The sequence below is a fragment of the Andrographis paniculata genome, unplaced genomic scaffold (assembly GCF_009805555.1).
Source record: "Andrographis paniculata isolate CXL003 unplaced genomic scaffold, ASM980555v1 Contig71END, whole genome shotgun sequence".
NCBI classification, from domain to species: Eukaryota; Viridiplantae; Streptophyta; class Magnoliopsida; order Lamiales; family Acanthaceae; genus Andrographis; species Andrographis paniculata.
The window spans coordinates 4,183,488-4,203,737 of record NW_026137608.1 but is presented as its reverse complement, the minus strand read 5'-3'; the positions used below and the strand labels follow the sequence as shown (position 1 = coordinate 4,203,737).

The 20,250-nt window shown below is 29.6% G+C and overlaps 2 protein-coding genes across 5 annotated transcripts; one reads left to right on the top strand and one right to left on the bottom strand.

The window, feature by feature from the left end:
• Window positions 1-7,292: 7,292 nt before the first annotated feature.
• LOC127265079 (bidirectional sugar transporter SWEET17-like) lies at window positions 7,293-11,991 on the top strand. The gene is made up of 6 exons (XM_051294757.1): window positions 7,293-7,457; window positions 7,574-7,610; window positions 7,703-7,916; window positions 8,090-8,251; window positions 9,339-9,458; window positions 11,674-11,991. The coding sequence occupies exons 1-6, from the start codon at window positions 7,424-7,426 to the stop codon at window positions 11,827-11,829; spliced, it is 723 nt and encodes a 240-aa protein (XP_051150714.1). The 5' UTR covers window positions 7,293-7,423; the 3' UTR covers window positions 11,830-11,991.
• Window positions 11,992-17,526: 5,535 nt separating this feature from the next.
• LOC127264990 (uncharacterized) lies at window positions 17,527-20,123 on the bottom strand. 4 transcript variants are annotated; one of them, XM_051294617.1, is made up of 5 exons: window positions 19,758-19,819; window positions 19,438-19,526; window positions 18,910-18,985; window positions 18,678-18,822; window positions 17,527-17,878 (listed from the first exon to the last, which is right to left on the bottom strand). In XM_051294617.1, the coding sequence occupies exons 1-5, from the start codon at window positions 19,758-19,760 to the stop codon at window positions 17,817-17,819; spliced, it is 375 nt and encodes a 124-aa protein (XP_051150574.1). In that variant the 5' UTR covers window positions 19,761-19,819; the 3' UTR covers window positions 17,527-17,816. The 4 variants fall into 4 exon arrangements, with proteins under 4 accessions (XP_051150574.1, XP_051150576.1, XP_051150575.1 ...); XM_051294619.1 differs by lacking the exon at window positions 17,527-17,878 and adding an exon at window positions 18,230-18,611 and having other exon boundaries at window positions 19,758-19,818; XM_051294618.1 differs by lacking the exons at window positions 17,527-17,878; window positions 19,758-19,819 and adding an exon at window positions 19,986-20,123 and having other exon boundaries at window positions 18,230-18,822.
• Window positions 20,124-20,250: the final 127 nt, after the last annotated feature.

Here is a 20,250-nt window from a genome sequence, read left to right as displayed (position 1 = left end):
ATTTCTTAAACATCGTACCAAAAGTAAATATTTACTTTGTGTGTGGACGGAGGGAGTATGTTATATATATATATATATATTTGTAATATTGGTTGGGATTATGTGTTGAACCCTACATTGTTGTATGAAGAAACACAAGATTCATTCAAGCGAGTTTTCAATATTAAGTGCACACTGGGTAAACCCTCGACCGAACCTAATACTCTGCAAATTATGCCAGACAGATAAGTCACACTAGGCGAACCATGTGTGGCAGGTGACCTGAGGCGTCAGTTCACGGTCACAAGTCCAACCCCACACTATCAGGTCATCCATTACGGGATGCGTTTTCAATATTTTTTTTAAGTACATGGTGGTCGTGCACAAAAAACTATTTTTACGGATCAAGATTTGGCTATTGCTCCAGCACTAAGGGAAACAATGCCAACAACATATCAGTCTTTGTGCACACGATTTAATTGCAAAATATTATGAGCATCGTATAATAAGCGTTTACATATATTATAAGCATTTTACTGAATACCAATAAGCATATTTGTTTATTGTATTTAGCATGTTACTGTATTATCAAATACTATAAATGCTATTCAGAAAATGCCACAAAAAATAAATTGTAAACATACTTTCGAAAACCTATTAACACAAATAGAAAAAAAGATGAATAAGCATTTAGATATTTTGTACCCAACATTTTATTTAATACGAACAAACATCTCCTTGTATTGCGTTTAGCATGTTACTGTACTATCAAACATTATGAGTGTTATCCAAAAATTGCCAAAAAAAATAATATAAACATGTTTTCATACAAACTACTGATTTAAACTAATATCTACACGGAAAAAAAGCATCAAAAGAACGGCAGTTTTCGGCAGCGATCTAGACAACTGGTGATCAACTATTCGGAGAAAAAAGAAGAGAGGGAGGAAGAGATACATAGAGAAGAAGAAGAGAAAGAAGAAGAAGATGGCGGCGGCTGCTAGGGCTGGGGAGGCGCTGCCGCGGCTAGGCAGTGAGGATTGTCTGCGCGATTCGGTCTATCACAAGAGAGAAAAGGAAAGGAAAGAGAGAAAGAGGGAGTAGAGAGAAAGAGAGATTTACGTACATACAAATCCACCATTTAACTTTTTAGATTTAAAAAGATAATCCTACCTCTCTTCAATCTAAACCATTCAAATTTATTTATTATGATGGATGGTCCATATTTTATCAGCATGGTGCTGATAGTGCACACATCAGCGCCCGATCCACCTCCTTGTAATATCGTAAAAATTACTTTCTATAGGAGATAATAATGTCAACTTTTTTGTCTGCTAAACTTGTGTATAATTCATATATAATTACTTTAACTAAATTGTTCTTATTTTTTTCATTTATCCAACTACTTTTTTTTATTAACTGTTTAATAAAATTTTCATAATATGCTAATTTTACTTTTTACCTATTCTACTTTTACATTAAAATAATAATTTCTACGTCTCATATATTGTGAAATATTTTGTTTTCAACACCGAAATTGAAGTGGGTAATATCAAGTGAATAATTGAGAATTAAGTGATGTGATGAAAGAGAAAAATAAATATTCAATTTTTTATTTAAATGATATAATAAAAATAAAATATAGTTAATATTTTCTATTTTGAAAATATTGTAAAACATGTGAAACAAAAAAAAAAAATTAAGGTACATAAGGCGAATGAACACTGCAAGAAAAAATAATTTTTATAACAAAATTTTTTTGTCTCTAGATCTACTTTTTCCGTTACTAATGATATTAGAGACGGAAATAGGAATGAAATTATGTTAGCTACGTGAACTTTATGGATGAAATTCCGTTACAAATATATTATTTTTTTGTAGTAGAAGTATTATTTTTTAATATTAATATCTATGTTAGAGACATAAAAGTATGTAGAGACTCAAAGAGACACACTCAGGATTGAACCGATAACCTAGTCCTCAAGCGAAGCGAAGAATGTCTCACAACTTAATCTACAAAAATTTGACCAATATCAACATTTAGTTAAATATAAATGATTTCAAAAGGTCAAATACAAAATATGTAAGTTTGCATTTGTTGTCATATGGACAGTGAAGATAATCTGATGGTCCGTTTCAAACTATTTTATTTGTCAAGTGCAAAGTAGTTAGATGTCATTAGATTTATGTATACGAAATCCTTGAAAAGCTTAACAAGATACTCCCTCCGTCCATTACATCCATTATCTAAGTATCCGTTTGCTTTTTGCACAGAGTTTTAGATATATTAGTATTATATTAGAGTGTAGTATGAATAAAATAGAAAAAACTAAAATAACCTTATTAGTATTGTGTTATATAAATGTAATGACCACTACCAGAATAATAGGCTATAGCTACCGTAAAAAAAGTCACGGTTTCACTATTGGTTGGTGACTTTTTACTGAACAGTCACGGAAAAATTTACGGAACCATCACCGCAGATTTCCGCTGGTGACTTTTTTAAAACTGTGACACTTTCGTGAAAATAAGTTGCAGAATAATTTCCATGACATTTTCGTAACTTAAAATATCCATGGAAGTTGCATCAACCCCGTGACTTTATATTGTCACAGAGGTTGTGGGATTGCTGAGATTTTTAAGTCACGAGAGTTACAACAAATTCGTTTCTATTATATTGTCACGAATGTTGCAAGAATCTTATGGGTTTTCTAACTCATGAATATTGTAACAATATCGTGACAAGTTTTAGCGACAAATAATACAACAATATCGTAACTATTTTTCGTGACAAATATTGCAACAATACCATAATTATTATAGTCACAAAAAATTGTAGCATTTTCAAAGATTTTTAATCACGATAATTGTAACAGTAAAATTTGCAATTATCACAAAAATTGTTGCCAATTCTATTACTGTGAATATTTTTTTAAATAATACTGCTAATTTCATAATTTTTTTTTTGTATTTCAATTTATATTGTAAAGCAAAAATTAAATTAAAAAAAATTAACAGACAAAAATACCAAATGAAATATGATAATAAATAAAGGAAGAAATCGTTATATAAAAAACAATACAAATAATAATAGACTATCTACTAAAATCCAAGAAAGTCAAATCCAATACTGACATCAAAAGTTCAAATAATAATATTCCTAAGATAATGACAATCCTACTATATCAATCGGAATAAAAGGGGTGACATTAATTGTTTCATCACTGTCACCTTGCTCAGATCGTTGATGTGTTTCGATTGGAGCATTTTCATCCATTTGTAGTGGTTTAGGCACTTGAGAAATTGACTGAAGAAAGGGCTCTACAGTATTCGAGATGTCATCACTAAATCGTAGGTGTGGGTTGTGTGTATGCGCAACAAACTGCGATAATGTCTTCACATACTTTTTCAACTGTAGTACACAAAAAGAATGATCGTCTATTAGTATGTTGAATTAAAAAATTTATAACTAAAGGTAAAAAGTAACTACATTCAAATAAATAAAATTACCGGGCGGCGGCGATTTGGCGAAGGTTGGATTTGATCCGATAGTTTTTTCGGGTAAAATTTGAAGGGAGCGTGCTCTATAAGAAAAATTTTAAGAGAATGAAAAAATGAAAAAGAAAAAGAGGAAGAAAAGGAGGAAGAAGAAGAGAGGATGAGAAGAGGAACACCGTTGCGGCGGCCTAGGAAGTTGGGTAGAGACGAAGAAGAAAAAGAAAAGGAGAAAAGAAAAATCGATTGAAAGAACGGAAGGGTGAAGAAGATGGAGAGGGAGAGGGGAAGCACCTGGGAAATTTTTTTAATTAAAATAAATAAATAAAATAACATCAAAAAATTTTACAATAAATATATTTAGACTATCTAATTTGGATAAAAAAAAAAAAGACTTGAGTTTCTGAATTCAAAATTATATAAAAGACTTGACTGCATTCCCGAAAAAAAAAAAAGTGCTGGTAGAGGCAAGAATAAAAATTAAATAAATAAAAAAAAATAATTTATCTATGAGTTTTGACAAAGTCAGTAGAACAAATTATAATTAATTGGCAAATTGAATTGCAGCTTGTTGAAAAATAAATAATTAATAGAAAATCCACAAATACCCATGAACATGCACCAATAATGTAAAAATACTTACGAGTTAGAATATTTTTGTATGATAGATTTTTCTCAAATCAAAGCTTCGATTGACGATTGAGGAAAGCACTACAAAAGAGACTTCTTCCAAATCAAAGATAACAAACTTTTCTGTTTCTTGATGATTATGTTGTTTAACTTTGTTTTATTTATACACCTAATAGATAATATTTTTTCCTTAATTATCTCAACTAATAAGATTTGGATTTGAAATATAAGAATATATAAATCTATATATATAGATATAGATATATTCTTTCCTTAAATATTTAAACTTGTTAATTGAATCTTAAATTGATATAGTCTATTAATTTAATATTAGTAATATATATTTATTTATGTGAATTTCATTAAATATTTACATAAAAAATCATAAAAATATACGTTGCAATCAACCTATTGCAAAATAATTTATTATTTATGCCTCAATTTTGAATAGCCATAAAAAAAATATTAAATAACAATATATGTAACACATAAAAATATTACAACCATTTATATTATTTTAAAAAATTGCGAATAAATTTAGTAAGAAAAAAAAAATTATTTGTGGATATTTTCACTACTTATTAATTTGTGAATTCACACACTTTCAAAATAGATATGCTATGATCATGAGAGAAACAATTCAGATTGTTGCAAAATTCGGTGACATTTATTGTGACATATCAAAATTATTGGAATTCTATTGAAATAACGACATTGTAAGTGAGTATTGCGGAGATATCGCTACTTTGCCGTGACTTAAATAGTCACAAAATATATTCCATAACAATATTAGTAACAAATAGAAACATTGTAGCTGTTTATGTTACTTTTTTTATTAATTTAAATAGTTGACAATAAATTTAATCCGTGACAATTAAAAATTGGGAGTATTTCCATTATTTATATTATAACTTTAAAGAGTCACAGAAATATATACCATAGTAATATTTGTGACAAAATAACATATTGCAGATATTTTTGTTACTTGTATTGCAACTTAATTTAATTTCGAACAATTCCGTGACAATCTGTGTGATAAATCATTTTCATCGGAATTTGTTTGCAACAAAATCCATGAGATATAAATCCTACAGATAGTTTCGTGACTTATGTTGCTACTATAAATAGTCACGGAAAATAGTGTGTGACATTTTCTACAATTATTTGACACGGAATAGTTTGAATTAAAAAATTACAACATAATATTGTCACTGTTTGGTTGTCCGTGACTTTTTATTGTCACGGATTTTAAATCTGCAACAATTCGCTGTGACTATTGGCCTGTTTAGTAGTGGACGTTTGTGTAATATATTATAAGTTATAAGGGTATTTTTAATATTAGTAGAAAGTATAGTTACTTAAAAAAAATAAAATGAATACTTTGTTATGAATGAGACACACCAAATTAAAAAAATTGATAAATTATTAAGGAACAGAAGGAGTATTAAATAAGTTAATTAGGAATATTATACTATTCATAATAAAGATTACTTTTGTATTTTGAGAGATTTGTTAAGTCGTTAACTATGTTTTAAGAATAAGAAATCAATGGTGATTTATGTTTGAAAGCAACTCATAGTTGCTGGAGTTTCAGATGCCACAAGTGACAATTGAAGAACACACAAGTTGTTTATTTAAGCAATGAAAGCCCATGCAACTTGAAGAGCTTAAAGAAAAGATTTCAAATTGGTGTTAGAGGTGGATGAAACAATTATTATCAAATATTAGCATTTATAGTAAAAGCAAAAGTCAATGGATGTTGAAGTTTGGCAAGTAATTGTTTTTATGAAGGACATTGCATTTACTCTTTTTTTTTTCTTTTTTTTGGATGACGTGAGAACCCGCAGACGTTACCCGAAAGTGCGCACTGTGTAAACCCCGGTCGACCTAATACCTTCAAACTAGGTCCGATAGGCAAGTCACACTAGGCAAATCATGCGTGGCAGGTGACCTGAGGCGTCGGGGGTTTGAATCTATGACATTACGGTCACAATTCCAATCCCCACACCACCAGGCCATCCCTTATGGGATGACATTGCATTTACTTTTGGTAAGATGTACCGTAACATTAAAGCTGGTAATTGTAGTTGACGTGAGTAGAGTTTGTGTGTGGCATTATGTATTTGTCCATAGGACCGGTTAGGGTGCTGATTTGAAAAATTCAGCACCGTACTGATTTTCAAATCAGCACCCGTAATATATATAAACAACACACAATTTTATTATACACAACACATGTTGTATATAGTAAAGACATGTGTTGTTGGTTTATAATTATAAGTGTATTGTAAAACAGTATATGGTGTGATGAAATCAACTATTATTTGTGTTGTATAAGACTATAGCATGTGCTGTTAGTTCGTGTTGTATTTGTGTTGTTGGTTTATAGTTACAAGTGTGTTGTATGACAATATATAGTGTGCTGAAATCAACTCGTGATGTTTAAAACTATAACATGTGTTGTTAGTTCATGTGTTGTATTTGTATTATATAAATACATATATATATAATGTCTAATAGCACTCAGTGTGCTGCCGTGTGTTGTCAGCATGGTGCTGAACTGTAACCGCTATCATTTGTCCATAATACAATGGGCTTTTTATGAATTAAAACTTTAAATAGTTGAAGGCCAACCATAAGACAACAATACTTGAATGTCTTGCCCTTCAAATTAATGTATAGTTGTTTAGAGTATTGTGCGACCATAAGTACTATTATATATATATATATATATTGAATTTTTAAGAAGAAAATAATATGATATATATATATATATATAAGGCGAGGTCAAAGAAGCCAACCCCAATAATTGGGAGAAAATAATTTGTGTACAGCTTTTGAAGCAACAGTAGACACCAATTACTTAATCGAAATAGGCATATGCCTCAGCCTCAGTCAAAGCAATCGACGAACTCAATCATTTATTATACCTGTGCTGTGCCTCTACTGTACTTGTCAAGCCATGGTTGACAAATAAATAAAAATAAAATAACCAGAGATTATTTCATTAATCAATTTATTGACAGCAAATGTGATCACATACATATACGTCCTGATCAGATCAGACGATTACATTTTTATCTATATATCAATTTATTTATTTATTTTCAAGTGGGAATAGCTCCTCTCGTGTGTCACACTACTTCTCCACGATAATTAATTAATTAATTAATTTCTTAATGAAAACCAGTACAAAGAGCAAAGAAAACGTGTTTGGCTTATCAATATATCCTCCTTTTCTGTACTGCTCAACTGTCCCCTAAACCAACCCTAGCTTCCTCCTCCTGCATCTTCTTCTTCTTCTTCTTCTTCTTCTTCCATGGAGACATTAACATTCGTCGTCGGTGTGATCGGTAGGTGCTTACTTAGTACTATTTTAGTTTCTTTCTCCATTTCATTATTGAGAAACATTGTATATGTATATCAGTATATATATGTTGGATCTGATGATTGCGCGTATGATTTTCAGGGAACATAATCTCAGTTCTGGTGTTTCTTTCTCCGGTGTAAGTACAATTTCAAATTTAATTAATTAGTTATGATGCTACTTAGCTTGAGGTGGTTGAATTAATGTGGAAATGATGGATTGATAATTTAGGAAGACATTTGTGAGGATTGTGAAGCAGAGATCGACGGAGGAATTCGACAGCCTGCCTTACATATGCACGCTGCTCAACTCGTGCCTCTGGACGTACTACGGAGTGACGAAGCCTGGGAGTTACCTTGTGGCTACTGTCAACGGTTTCGGAATCGTGGTTGAGCTCATTTACGTCGCATTGTTCCTTGCCTACGCTGCTACTCCAAGGAAGAGGGTAAATTAATCAATTCATTCATAAATTAATTAATCGATTTATTCAGATATTAGTTATTCATTGGATTCGGATTTGGTTCCTGATCAGTAATTAGTTGATTTATGATTGATTGATCGATCGATCGATGATATATATATAATTGATTAATTAAGTGAATCGGATTGGGAGATCAGGCTCGAACAGGCATATTAGCTGGAATTTTGGACGTGGGAGTTTTTGGTGCAGCTGTATTAGCCACAGCTTTGCTGTTGGAAGGGGAGGCTAAGATCAATGTAATTGGATTTGCCTGTGCTGGCCTTAATATCATCATGTATGCCTCTCCTCTTGCTGCCATGGTACGTAACCATTCTCTTATGATCTACAATATATATATATATATATATATGTTAAAGTTTTGTTTATTTGCATTTTGATTTTGATTTTGATGTTAAATTTATAGTTTTGTTTTTAGAAGGAATACAGTATATAAAATTATAGTGTATTCATTTTTATTTGAATTTGAAATTTTTTAAAATAGTATTATGAACTAATATTTGTATCAGAAAAAATAATATTTTTATGAAAATTATACGGACTGAATAAGTGTAAATTTGAACTTGAAATAAAAATAACAAACAAACATAAATTTAAATGTAGAAAGTTCCAAATTTAGTCATGATAACTATGGCCGTGTATGTTTTCTTAACTATAATTTGATCCTTTATTTTAATAAAATAAATCTTATCCTCTTACATTTAAATTTACATATAAAAAATTATTCTTTTTTATTTGTCTTTTATAAAACAAAAAAATTATAAAAATAAAAAAATATTAAAAATAAAAATACTCCGCAATTTACGTATAAAAGTTTTTTTTTTTTTTTGAACTACTCTACGTCTTTCATGTGATTATTATTACAGTACAATATTACTAATAATGGCTCAGACATCATGTGATGAACACTGACGGAGAAACCAACTTGGGACATGCTTCTGCCCATTTGTCTATTGAAAAAATAAAAATAAATAAATAAATAAAATCAAGGGTCAAATTCGTCTTTTTCTATATATATATATATTATATATTTATGTTTTGCATGTTAATTTTTTAATATTAATTATTATATGAAAATACAGTACAAATTAAGAAAAAAAAATATTTTTATTAATGTCTCATAATACTATTATAATAATATAAAAATATTTTTAATGTTAAATACAATGACACAAGAGAGAGTAGTATTTATTTATTTATTGTGGGATCGGTATTATATATAATTACGGCCACTTATCATTAATCAACCCAACTTTAATTTCATTTTTAGTCATATTTATTTAATACAAATTGTCGAACCAACTTGTGTGGCTTTTTTTGACAGAACATATTTTGCCAGAATTAAATTAGTTGTAGTAAATATATAATGAAATTAAATAATTATTGCAGAAAACAGTGGTAACACAGAAAAGCGTGGAGTATATGCCATTTCTGCTATCATTCTTCCTTTTCGTGAACGGAGGCGTTTGGACATTGTACGGCGTACTTATGCGGGACTTGTTTGTCGGAGTGAGTCATTCTTTAATATCTTTGTACTATGCCTCATATTATTATAAGATTGAATCCTATTTTTACATTATTTATTATAATAATAATCACATCCACCCAAATCTTTTTTAATTTATTATTCAAATTTAAAATATCTTAAAAACTTTACATTTTTTTTAAAAAAAAATTTACTCTGTTTGATTTATGTTCTTTAGGTTTTAGTAATTTTTTTCTTTTTTACTTTATTGATGTACAATTTATAGAATAATTCAAAATAAAAATATATGAAAATTACACCACTAAAAATATCATGCTAAAAAAAAAAAAAGTAACAAATAAAATGGGATGAATGTAATATTCCATTTGTCATCTTGTCATTAAATAAATATATATTCTTATTGTTTTTAGTAAAAAAAAAAACATAACACTTTCATATATATATATATATTTTACTAAAAATAATTTAATTGTTTTTATCAAAACTTGTCCAACTATATTAGTATAATTTTAGATGACATAAGGAATATTAATTAATTAGAAATATATTGTACGTGTAAGTATTTTTATTTATTTTTTGTGTGTGTGTGGTGTTTTAATTATTGATGTCTTTGGGGTGAAAGGTTCCTTGGATGTGGTATTTTGTATGAAAATGTGTATTGCATATAATAGTTTTGAAAGATAAAGATAAAAATAAAAATAAAAATAAAAATAAAAAAATCCATATTTTATAAAAATCGGTATTCTTTCAGTAAGTTACAAAAGTCCTTTTCGTGTGATTCGAATAAAAATAAATCGAGCTCAAAACTCTTCAATATACTTGTTTGTTTATATTACTCAGTAAAATATAATATGATTGAATTATTATACAAAGGTGTATATAATTATATATATGAGAGCAAGTGGTGAAGAAGATCTTTATATATATAATTCTGATAGTGATAGCCTCACCTGTTTGATTGATAATTTCCACATAAATTTATCAAAAGTGGGAACAAAATAGAGAGTCTATTTTAACTTATCTTCGTGACGCAACATATTATTATTATTATTATTATTGAATGTATTTTGCACGTTTGTGAAAGATGAGCTATGGTGACAGGCTGTTGCATGGCCCTACCTACTTCTATTTGGCTGTTTTGAGGTTATAATTTGCTTAGCCTCACGCTTCAACATCCACATAATAAATTGAAATAATTCCAAATCATGAAAGTGACCCACAATATATATATATATATATATCAAACGTCGGTAGCATTTCTATCACAGAATTAGGCTGATCTATAATATCATATAAAAGTTTATCTTTGATTTAGATTTATTTTTTTAAATAGTTTAAAATATTTCAAAAGCATTTTGGTTTATTTGGTTTTGATTTAAACATAAATTTTAATTTAATATAATATTTTTTATAAATATTGGTTTGGTCGTGCTTTGAAATTAATTTAAAATAAAATATTGATTTAATTTTTTAATTAAATGGTATTTTGATGTTATATTTTATGAAAAAAATAATGAATTTTTTATTGAAATTGTATCAAATGAATAATATTGATTTTAGTTTGAAATTATAAAATAATAAACTACAAATAAATCCTTTCATTCTTGCAATTAAGGTTTAGTATAAAATAGGACTCCTATCATCAAAGGTTTGTTCACTCCGTATTTTTGGATGTATGTATTTTTTTTCTTTTTTTTTATTTACGTTAAATACGAAGAATTGTATTAGTGCTATAAAAAAAAATAATATTTTGTTTTGAATCATTGAATTTTTGTGAATAGATATATTATATATTGTGTTAATTTGTGCATATTATATTTTTATTAATAATATTTATAAAAAATTATTCTTCGATTTTTGTTACAAGTATTTTGGACTTTTTTAATTGGTATGAAATTATTAAGAGAGAGAGAGAGATGATTATGTGATGTAATAAGTGTTAGATTTTAATAAAAAAAATATCGTTTATATAATATTTTAAATTATAAGCAATTTTGTGAAGCCGGATTCTTAGACAATGCGAACATAAAATTGAAGTTATTAGTTTGTTTAACATTTTTTCTAAATGAAATGATAATTGAATATAATACTTTAAATAAAAATAAAAATTTGAATGTTAGATTCCAATGTTTTATTTTTAATGAAAAATTAGAATATATAACCTCAAATAAACATAGTGGAATAATTGACTTTATTATTGTGATGAAATTAAAAGTTTTGTTTGCATGCATGGTGCAGGTTCCAAATGGGATGGGATTTTTGCTGGGAACACTTCAGTTGGTGCTCTATGCAATTTACAGAAATCACAAACCAGCTGCAACGCTCTTACCAGCTCATCATCTCCACAATTCCCACACAGATCCACTGCTTCCACCCTCTTCTCAACAATTTTGATTCATTCATTCATTCAAATATATATATATATATATATATACATTTTCTTGTTTCTCATAAGTTTTTTTTTTATTTTTGGTTATTATTAACTATCATTAATTTTGTGAACAAGGATAGATTGAAAGATTATATATAGTGTAATGCTTGAGAAACATATATTAATTGGTGGTGGTGTTGGTGAGTTTAATATCAATTTCATTTATAGTTGTCAACATGTTTTTTTGATAACGTGGGAATCCGCAGCCGCTACCCGAAGGTACGCCCTGGATAAATCTCCGGCCGAACCTAATACCCTGCAAAGTAGACCCGACAGGCAAGTCATAATAGGCGAACCATGTGTGGTAGGTGACCTCACGGTCGCACCCTTACGAGACTAGTTGTCAACATATTTTAAATATTTGGCTTATGGCTTATTGTTTAAATTAGAAATCTATATATATATATTATATTCATAATAGGTCTTTGATTTCATAATTAATAAATATATACAATTATGAAATTCTACAATATATATATGGTATTAAAGTCACATTTCTTTTCAAAATCCAACCTACCATATACATGGTATTAGAGTTATTTTTTTGAAGAATTTAACTCGCAATGTACTTGAAGGCTTCTAGAATAGGAGATTCTCACCGGTAGCACGTGACAACGCATTCGAATTCTATTGCCAGTTTCCTCACTTGTCTGTCAAATTTATTTTGATTATGATAAAATTTATGTTTAACATTCGATCATTTGTTCTTACTTTGTTAAAAGCTCTGCTTTCAATTCTGATTCTATTTAGAGATTTATTCATTCTTTTTACTATGATTTTATTCAAAATCATACTTCCGACTCTAACTTTGTTTAGAGCTTTGTTCTTTCTTACAACTTTGATTCCATTCAGAGCATTTGTTCGGTCTTCCGACTCTAATTTCATTCAGTGCTTTTCTTTTGCTTTTGACTCTAACTTTGTTCAGAGTCCTATGCTATCAATTCTTACGGCATTTAGAGTCCTACTTTTACTTTTGACTCTAACTCTTTTCAGAGCCCTATTTTCGCTACCGACTCTAACTTCATTTAGAGTATGTCCTGACTCTGATTCATTGAATGATTATATTTGTGTCATCTTCAATTTCTCTTCACAAATTCTAGTTGGTTTCTACAATATTAGAGTACGAGGGATGTTAAAATATTTTAATGATTTAATGTATTTGTTTAGATTATTTTTTTTTATTTGTTAGGTAAATCAGTTAATATATCGTTTATAGAATTTGATTTACAAAAAATTAATTTAAAATTTTTTCTAGACCAATTAATCGGTGGGAAGAAATACGTTGTGCTAAATCAATCAAATTAATTGAAATAATTTTAATTAGTTGGACTTGAAAACTATTTAAAGTAAACCTAAAAGAGGTTCATTTGTGGGCTTGATATAAAATTTTGAGTTGAATAGTTATTTAGTCGAGCAATTAACTAATTAATTTTGGGAGTTGGTCCCAGATTGTAAAACACACTCTTAATGACATGTTTATGAAAAATTGTGTTTACTTAAAAGTTACAAGAATTATGGTCAAGACACTTGAATGTCAATGAGCCATATGCACGCACGTTGAACACCCGTGCAACACAAATAGAGACACAAATGTGCATGGGCATGTGCATGAGCACAAACTCGAGGTTTAGGGCTTGATAAATGTATGATTTTGCAAAACTAAGTTTTGCTCCGAAGTCCAATGCTAAATCCAAATTTCATTTTATTTTTTCTTAAGACAAGCCAAATTGTAATCTATGTGAAATCCTGCTTCGTGCTTGGTCCAAATCACAGGTAAAATTTATCCAAACTTGAAGACAGGTTATCCATTATAAAATTTATCAGAATTAATTAACGGAAACCTCTACTGTCATTATGGATGGAATTTATGAGTTATAACTATAGTTACAACTGTAAATTACACCAATTGTCTCAATTCCACAAGTAAAGTGTCTATACAAATGGCTCCACTCACCTTCATTCTTTAGAACAACTCCAAATGCAGTGGGTTGTGCAAAAATTGGGAGAGAGGCTCCAACCCACCCCCAAATTCCTCCTATTTTTGCAGCCCCCTACACTCCACTCTATTTTTGGAGTGGAGTTTGTGTGGTGTTTGTGTATTTTTTATTTTTATTTTTTTGGAATATAATGTTTATTTTATTTTTTTTAGAAAATGATATGTAATTTTATTTTTTTGAAAAATTATGTATAATTTTATTTTTTGAAAAGTGATAATTTTATTTTTTTAAATAATGTATAATTTTATTTTTTTTTAAATGATATATAATTTTACCTTTCGAAAAGTGATATATAATTATATAGTTTTTTAAAAATAATGTGTAATTATATATATTTGAGTTATATTGTAAAAATAAATTAAAGTTGGGGTGTAATTTATAAATATAAAAAGTTATATAAAATAATATAAAAGAGGAATATATAGGAAATATACTTTTTAGAGTGAAAAATTGAAGTTTACGATTACGGTAGAGATCAACTGCATTTTTACTGTAGTTACTGCAAAAATGAAGGAATGGGTTAGAGATGGTCTCACACCAACATCTTTGCTTCGTCTTCTCTCTAGATCTTCTAACCCTTTTGAACTATGTTTTCCAAAAATATTCTCTAACTTTTGACCGTCTTTACACTATTTAGATAATTTTCAATTGATTTTTCAATTTTCTTCCAAATTTTTCTCTAAATTTATAACCCACTCTATCTTTTCCTTTAAAAGGAATATTTTACATATATATATATTTTTTTTATTTTTAAACAATTACATAATATTTATTCAACTTTTACTTATTTACATATTAACCTCAACATTTTTTTTCAATAAACTCAAATTATACCATTTCGGTAATTTTATAAATAACAATAACAATTTATTTAATTTGATTATTTTTATGTGGAGAAAGTAATGAGTTAAAAATAAATAAAATAAAGAATTATGATAAATCACAAATATAGTAAAAAAATAACGACAAAAAATAAAAATATAATTAAACTAAAATATTATTCATTGCAATAACCTTGGTAGCGTAGTACTCCTAGTAATGCATTCTACAGTGCTCTATATGCATGATGGTCTCTTATCCGCCTGTGTCAATTGAGAAATTGCTTAAACCGAGCATCTTCGTCGACGATCATTTCAACCGTAACAAGTGATGTATTTGGACCATCTACTATCGGTGCACTGAGATCATGTTCATCTTTAATAATCATATTATGTATAATAATGCATATATACTAGAGGTGATAAAAATAGACATGATCCGAAAATTCAAATCCGAACCCGTCACAGAAAACCGTGATTGAGCCTAAAAAGTAGGCCCGAAAATTTTTGGGCCATTCTCAGCCCATTTAATAAATTAAATAAATTTTCAAATATATTAACAAATAATTATATATTGAAAATAAAAATATAGTCTAATTATTTAGATTTTGAATTGTGACTTATACATCAAGGGTTCAATTCTCATATCTATCTCAAATATTTTAATTTAATTGTTTCAAAAATAATTTTGAAAAAAAAAAAAAATTTAAACCGGGCTGGCCCGACCCAGCATGGTTTGGAGTGGGCCATGCCCGAGCCTAAGTTCCCAAGCCCGACATCAAACTAGACCAGGCTTGTCCCGGCACGAAAAATCGGACCGGCCCGAAATTGCCACCTCTAATGCACGCTTCTCATCTTTCTTACACGCCTCTGATTTTATTACAAAATATTGTTTCTTCCGGTCCCGTGGTTCATAAATAGTTTACACTAGAGTTGACCACTTTAGGTATATATCATCGGCTAAATAATATATCATGTCGTCTCTTTTTCTTGGATAACATAATTCACAGGTAAAGTAATACCCTGTGTAAGATTGCCAAATAAATTTGAGTACTTAGCACATTTATGTCATTGTTTGCCCCCGACAAACCAAAATAAGCATGGCATATCTAAAGATCATAATCAACCACAATTTCTAAGATGATCGTCGATTTGCAAAGTGTTGTATAATATCTGGCAAATACTGTGGGACAATTTTCTACTTCCAATGCATACAATCTAAACTACCAAATATTCCGAAAAAACCACAATTTTGCCAATAGGCAGCAGCTTCGTCACATCATTAACATTAGGTAATCTTAGGTAAGTTCTTGTAAAAATTTCAATAACAACATGGCGAAATCTCTTAAGACTCTCAATTGTTGTTAACTCGCCGATTTTTACATATTCGTCTGTTGCATCTGCCGGTACACCATATGTCAACATTCGAAAAAAGAGGTTGCCTTTTGGAGATTTTATAACCAAGCTTTCTTGCTCTACCATGTCGTTGTTGGAAGTATCTATCATGAAATTTAACACTCTAAAAAATATGAAGAAAGAGAGATCGTGACATTCGATACCGACACAACAAAATATTTCATCGTTGTATTGTGAATTATCACTTAAGTAATCTTTGAATAAATTGAAATATGCAGTTGCACATTTACAATTTATCACTTTACGACAGGGAATAGAGCCATAGAGAAGGATTGTTGAACATGTAAAGATTATCTTATCATCTTTTATTGTTATTTTGAAGCATTTGAACTTATACTTCATGTTCCACTTCAATATAGTTGTTGAAAATATCTAACTTTTGAAATAAAAGATTCAGCTGAGTTCTAAAGCTATAGATGGAGAACTACAAGGTGAGAATAGAGAAATAAACATCCTTTGCTAGATGATATGCGATATCCACTCGGATCAATAAAAACTTTTTGGTTACTCTATAATCTGAATGCACAAGGTCCATCGGCTATCACTCACACGTTTAAATCTATCATTATGCCTTTGCAACCCTACCATCCTATACTTCCACATAACCACAAAATGGTTTCAAAAAGTATGGAGAAAAAAGTAAAGGGGAAAAAGGTAAGGTCATGTTTACTTATGTTTTTAATTCTATCTTTATATTATTCATCAAAAGTTTAATCTCTAAAATAATCACATTTAATATACATTTTTCATTTAAAATAGACATAATTGCTTATAACCTAAATATGGATTAAAAATTGACATCATTCTTTTCATGATTTAAAGACTATAAAGTTCATCATGCTTTAAAATTTTTTACACAGAATTCCCTTAAGTGTTGTGCGGTGCTTTTTAAAACACAAAAAAAATTGTGTAATTTTTTAACAGAAGAATAACAAACTTTCCATACTTTATAATTTTATAATTAATAAATTATAAGATAAACTACATATACACCTATATATTTTATGGAAAAATGTAAAAACAAAAACAAAAATACCTTGTATTTTATTTATTACAAAAAAAAAATTAAATACCGTGAACATTTTTACTATAATTTATTCATAATAGAATAAAATAAAACAATTGATATTGAAGGCTTATTTTTCCGATCATGTCTAAAAAACTATACGTATGTTCATCTTCAAAAACCATTTGCATAACAAGCCCATGATTATTATTTTTTCATTCTTATTTTTAAATAGAAAGATTATCGTTTGCAAACATTATGATACAAAAATGTGGTTTTATGTTTATTCTATTCAATTTTAATAAAACACAAGAATGTGATATAATTTACCCAGCATTACATAAAAACCTATGTTCTATACAAAAATTGCATCAAAAACCTATTCAACTTTTTACTATTATCCAAACATTCCAAAATTTCAAGACATTTTCAAAATTCATATGTATGTGCAGTTCGGTTACAAAGCTAATTTAGGGAAATCAACACCCAAAAAGTACAAGATTAAAAATTCAGATAGCACTTATTCTTAATAAAGATAGCGCATGCTTTGTGCAATGAAAACATGTATTATCTTTTTATATTTAAAACATGTGCTCTATAAAAGTATATGTTGTGCTCTTAGGAGGATGTCATGTATTCTATGGGAGGAAGTGCGGACCGGGTAAACCCCCAGTCGAAGCTAATATCCTGTAAACTAAGCCCGGCAAGGCAAGTCACATTAGGCGAATCATGTGTGGCAGATGGACCTGGAGGCTTCGGAATTTGAACCCATGACCTGGATGTCACATGTTTTTAGTATTTTTGTAATGTATTTGTATAATATTAATATAAATAATGTGAATCCTATAGTAACATCATGTGTTTTCTTGTAGTTTTTCGTGTGCTACTTAATGTGACTTTATCTTGCACGTCCCAATTATGCGTTTGTTTGATTCACATTTATAACCCTGAAGAATTGCTAGCAAATTATGCTCAATATAAACCACGGCATAACATACATGTTGTCACTTCATAGAGATCGAAATATGGTCGCCAATTTCTATATTTCGAAATCTTTCTCATAAATACTTTTAAGTTTTGGCACTATTCAACACTAAATTTTAAAAAAAATAAATAAAAATAACTATCACATCAAATATTTATTTCATCTACAAAACATTACATTATCCAACTTTTTAGTAGCGCTAAGATTCTCCAAAACTCGAACTTCCAAAATCCTTATCTAAACAATGACTTAATAAATCTCTAGACTGTCGACTCCCTAGACACTCTGCCTATCACCACGTTAGGCAATTTTAGGACTAAGATATTTTGCAGCTCATACTTCCACAATCAACCTTAGGACTAAGATATCTGCAGCTCATAACTTCCACAATAAACCGTTACAAAGACTGGTAGTTCTCAACATTCCAGATCATGTTTAAGATAGTCAACAGGTAATCTTTTGATGCTGAACAGTTAAGACTAACAAAACAGGCATGGCTATCAAACAATTCACTCGCCAAGTTCTGCACGAGATGGAATCACGGGGATGAGGAAATTACCATATGGAGAATCAAATACTCGAAAATTACCCGTGCAGCCGTCTTGTTGAACCTGGGCTGCCGCATGATTCCTTGCCTGCTGAATCCTTAAATTCACATTGCAAATTTGACCCTCATTAACCTGGAGAGTCTGTTGAATCCTTAGACTCGCAGTGCTGCTTTCAGTGTCATGAACCTGGACAGGTTTCACCAGCAAGATTCCAATATAACAAGCACAGCACATATGAACATTACAGCAGAAACTAAAACGTAAAAGGCATACTCTTGGTTTACTTATAAGCTCCATGACCACATCTCTCTTGTCCAATGTCGGAACCATGGAAGCAAAAGCAGTAGGACTGATGCATCATGCAAAGGCAGAGTATAGGATTAGGATCCCAAAAGAAAGAACAGCAGAATCAACCATAGACATTATAAACTTATACAGTAAACTCATAAAATTAAAAATCATCTGGAATCTAAAGGATTGATTGCAAATTAGAGCCTTCAATTCAAAGACACTTCAATCTGAACTGTGGCTGCGGCATTTTGGGCAGTGTCAGAGTATCTCTTCTTGAAGTATAGAACACAACTGCTTGCCTAAATTACTTGGATACAGGGAATCTACCACCAATTTAATCTACCGAATCCGTAAACTCAGCAGGACTAAGGATAATCGATGTAGGGTGATTCCATTACATTTGATTCGCTTAATGGATCGCCGAAAAATCGAAGATATCATATCCTTACTATTCTGTGGGCTCAAAACGATCAGAAGTGAAATTAAACTCTAAACTAAACTAAAGATTACCTCGGCGAAGGTGCGCCATCGAGTTTCTTCCTTTTTGGTGGAGGTTTGAAACCCATCAATTTGGGAGTTAGGGCTTGCAAATCTGAACTCTGCACCAAGCATTGAACCGTTCAAGATAGTTCAAATTATTATAACTAAAAATAGGAGAAAATAAGGAATCAAATAAACATCTGTAATGAGTATTTTTTAAAAAAATTAAATTAAAGAAAAAGTTATGTTTGTGTTTTTCTTTTAAGACAAGCCAATACAATATTTTTTAAAAAAAAAATATAATTTTCAAACTATTTCATAAAATAAAACTTAAATCCTATGATCAATACCATGCGCTTTGTTTAGAAATTAACTTTTGAAGAGTTTTGAAATATTAAAAATAATAAAAAGTTAATATTGATATATTTTATAAGAATATAATGTTTGATTTCATGGTTAAATATCTCCGTCGCTCACGTGAGTTTCACGTGTCTAACCCTAATTTTATATCTATCGACTTTAATTTTAAAATTGTCACAGTAGCTTTTTCTTTTCCTCCATTCGAAAACTTTTCTCACAAAATTAAGCCTTCCTCTTCACACACAATATTCACTCCCAATCTTCGCCAAACCCTTCATCCCCAATCAAATTGCGATTGCCTGCATCGGAAGAAGATGGGCAACGGAGAACCTTTATCCAATCGATCTCCGGTGAAGAGGACAAATTAAAACTAGAAAATTAGAGAGAGTGGTGGAGAGAGAAGTGTGTATTTTGGTTGCCGAAAAAAAAACAGATAGCGGCGGCTGGGCGGAAAGACGTCGCTGTGAAATGACAAGAAGAGGG

Excerpts from the sequence above, each read along its gene's own strand:
- LOC127265079 (XM_051294757.1), top strand. The coding sequence starts at position 7,424 with ATGGAGACATTAACATTCGTCGTCGGTGTGATCG. Across the intron at positions 8,252-9,338 it reads CCTCTCCTCTTGCTGCCATG|AAAACAGTGGTAACACAGAA; the intron begins GTACGTAACCAT and ends TAATTATTGCAG. Across the intron at positions 9,459-11,673 it reads TGCGGGACTTGTTTGTCGGA|GTTCCAAATGGGATGGGATT; the intron begins GTGAGTCATTCT and ends TGCATGGTGCAG.
- LOC127264990 (XM_051294616.1), bottom strand. Across the intron at positions 18,986-19,437 it reads GATGGCGCACCTTCGCCGAG|TCCTACTGCTTTTGCTTCCA; the intron begins GTAATCTTTAGT and ends ATGATGCATCAG. Across the intron at positions 18,823-18,909 it reads AGCTTATAAGTAAACCAAGA|GTTCATGACACTGAAAGCAG; the intron begins GTATGCCTTTTA and ends AAACCTGTCCAG.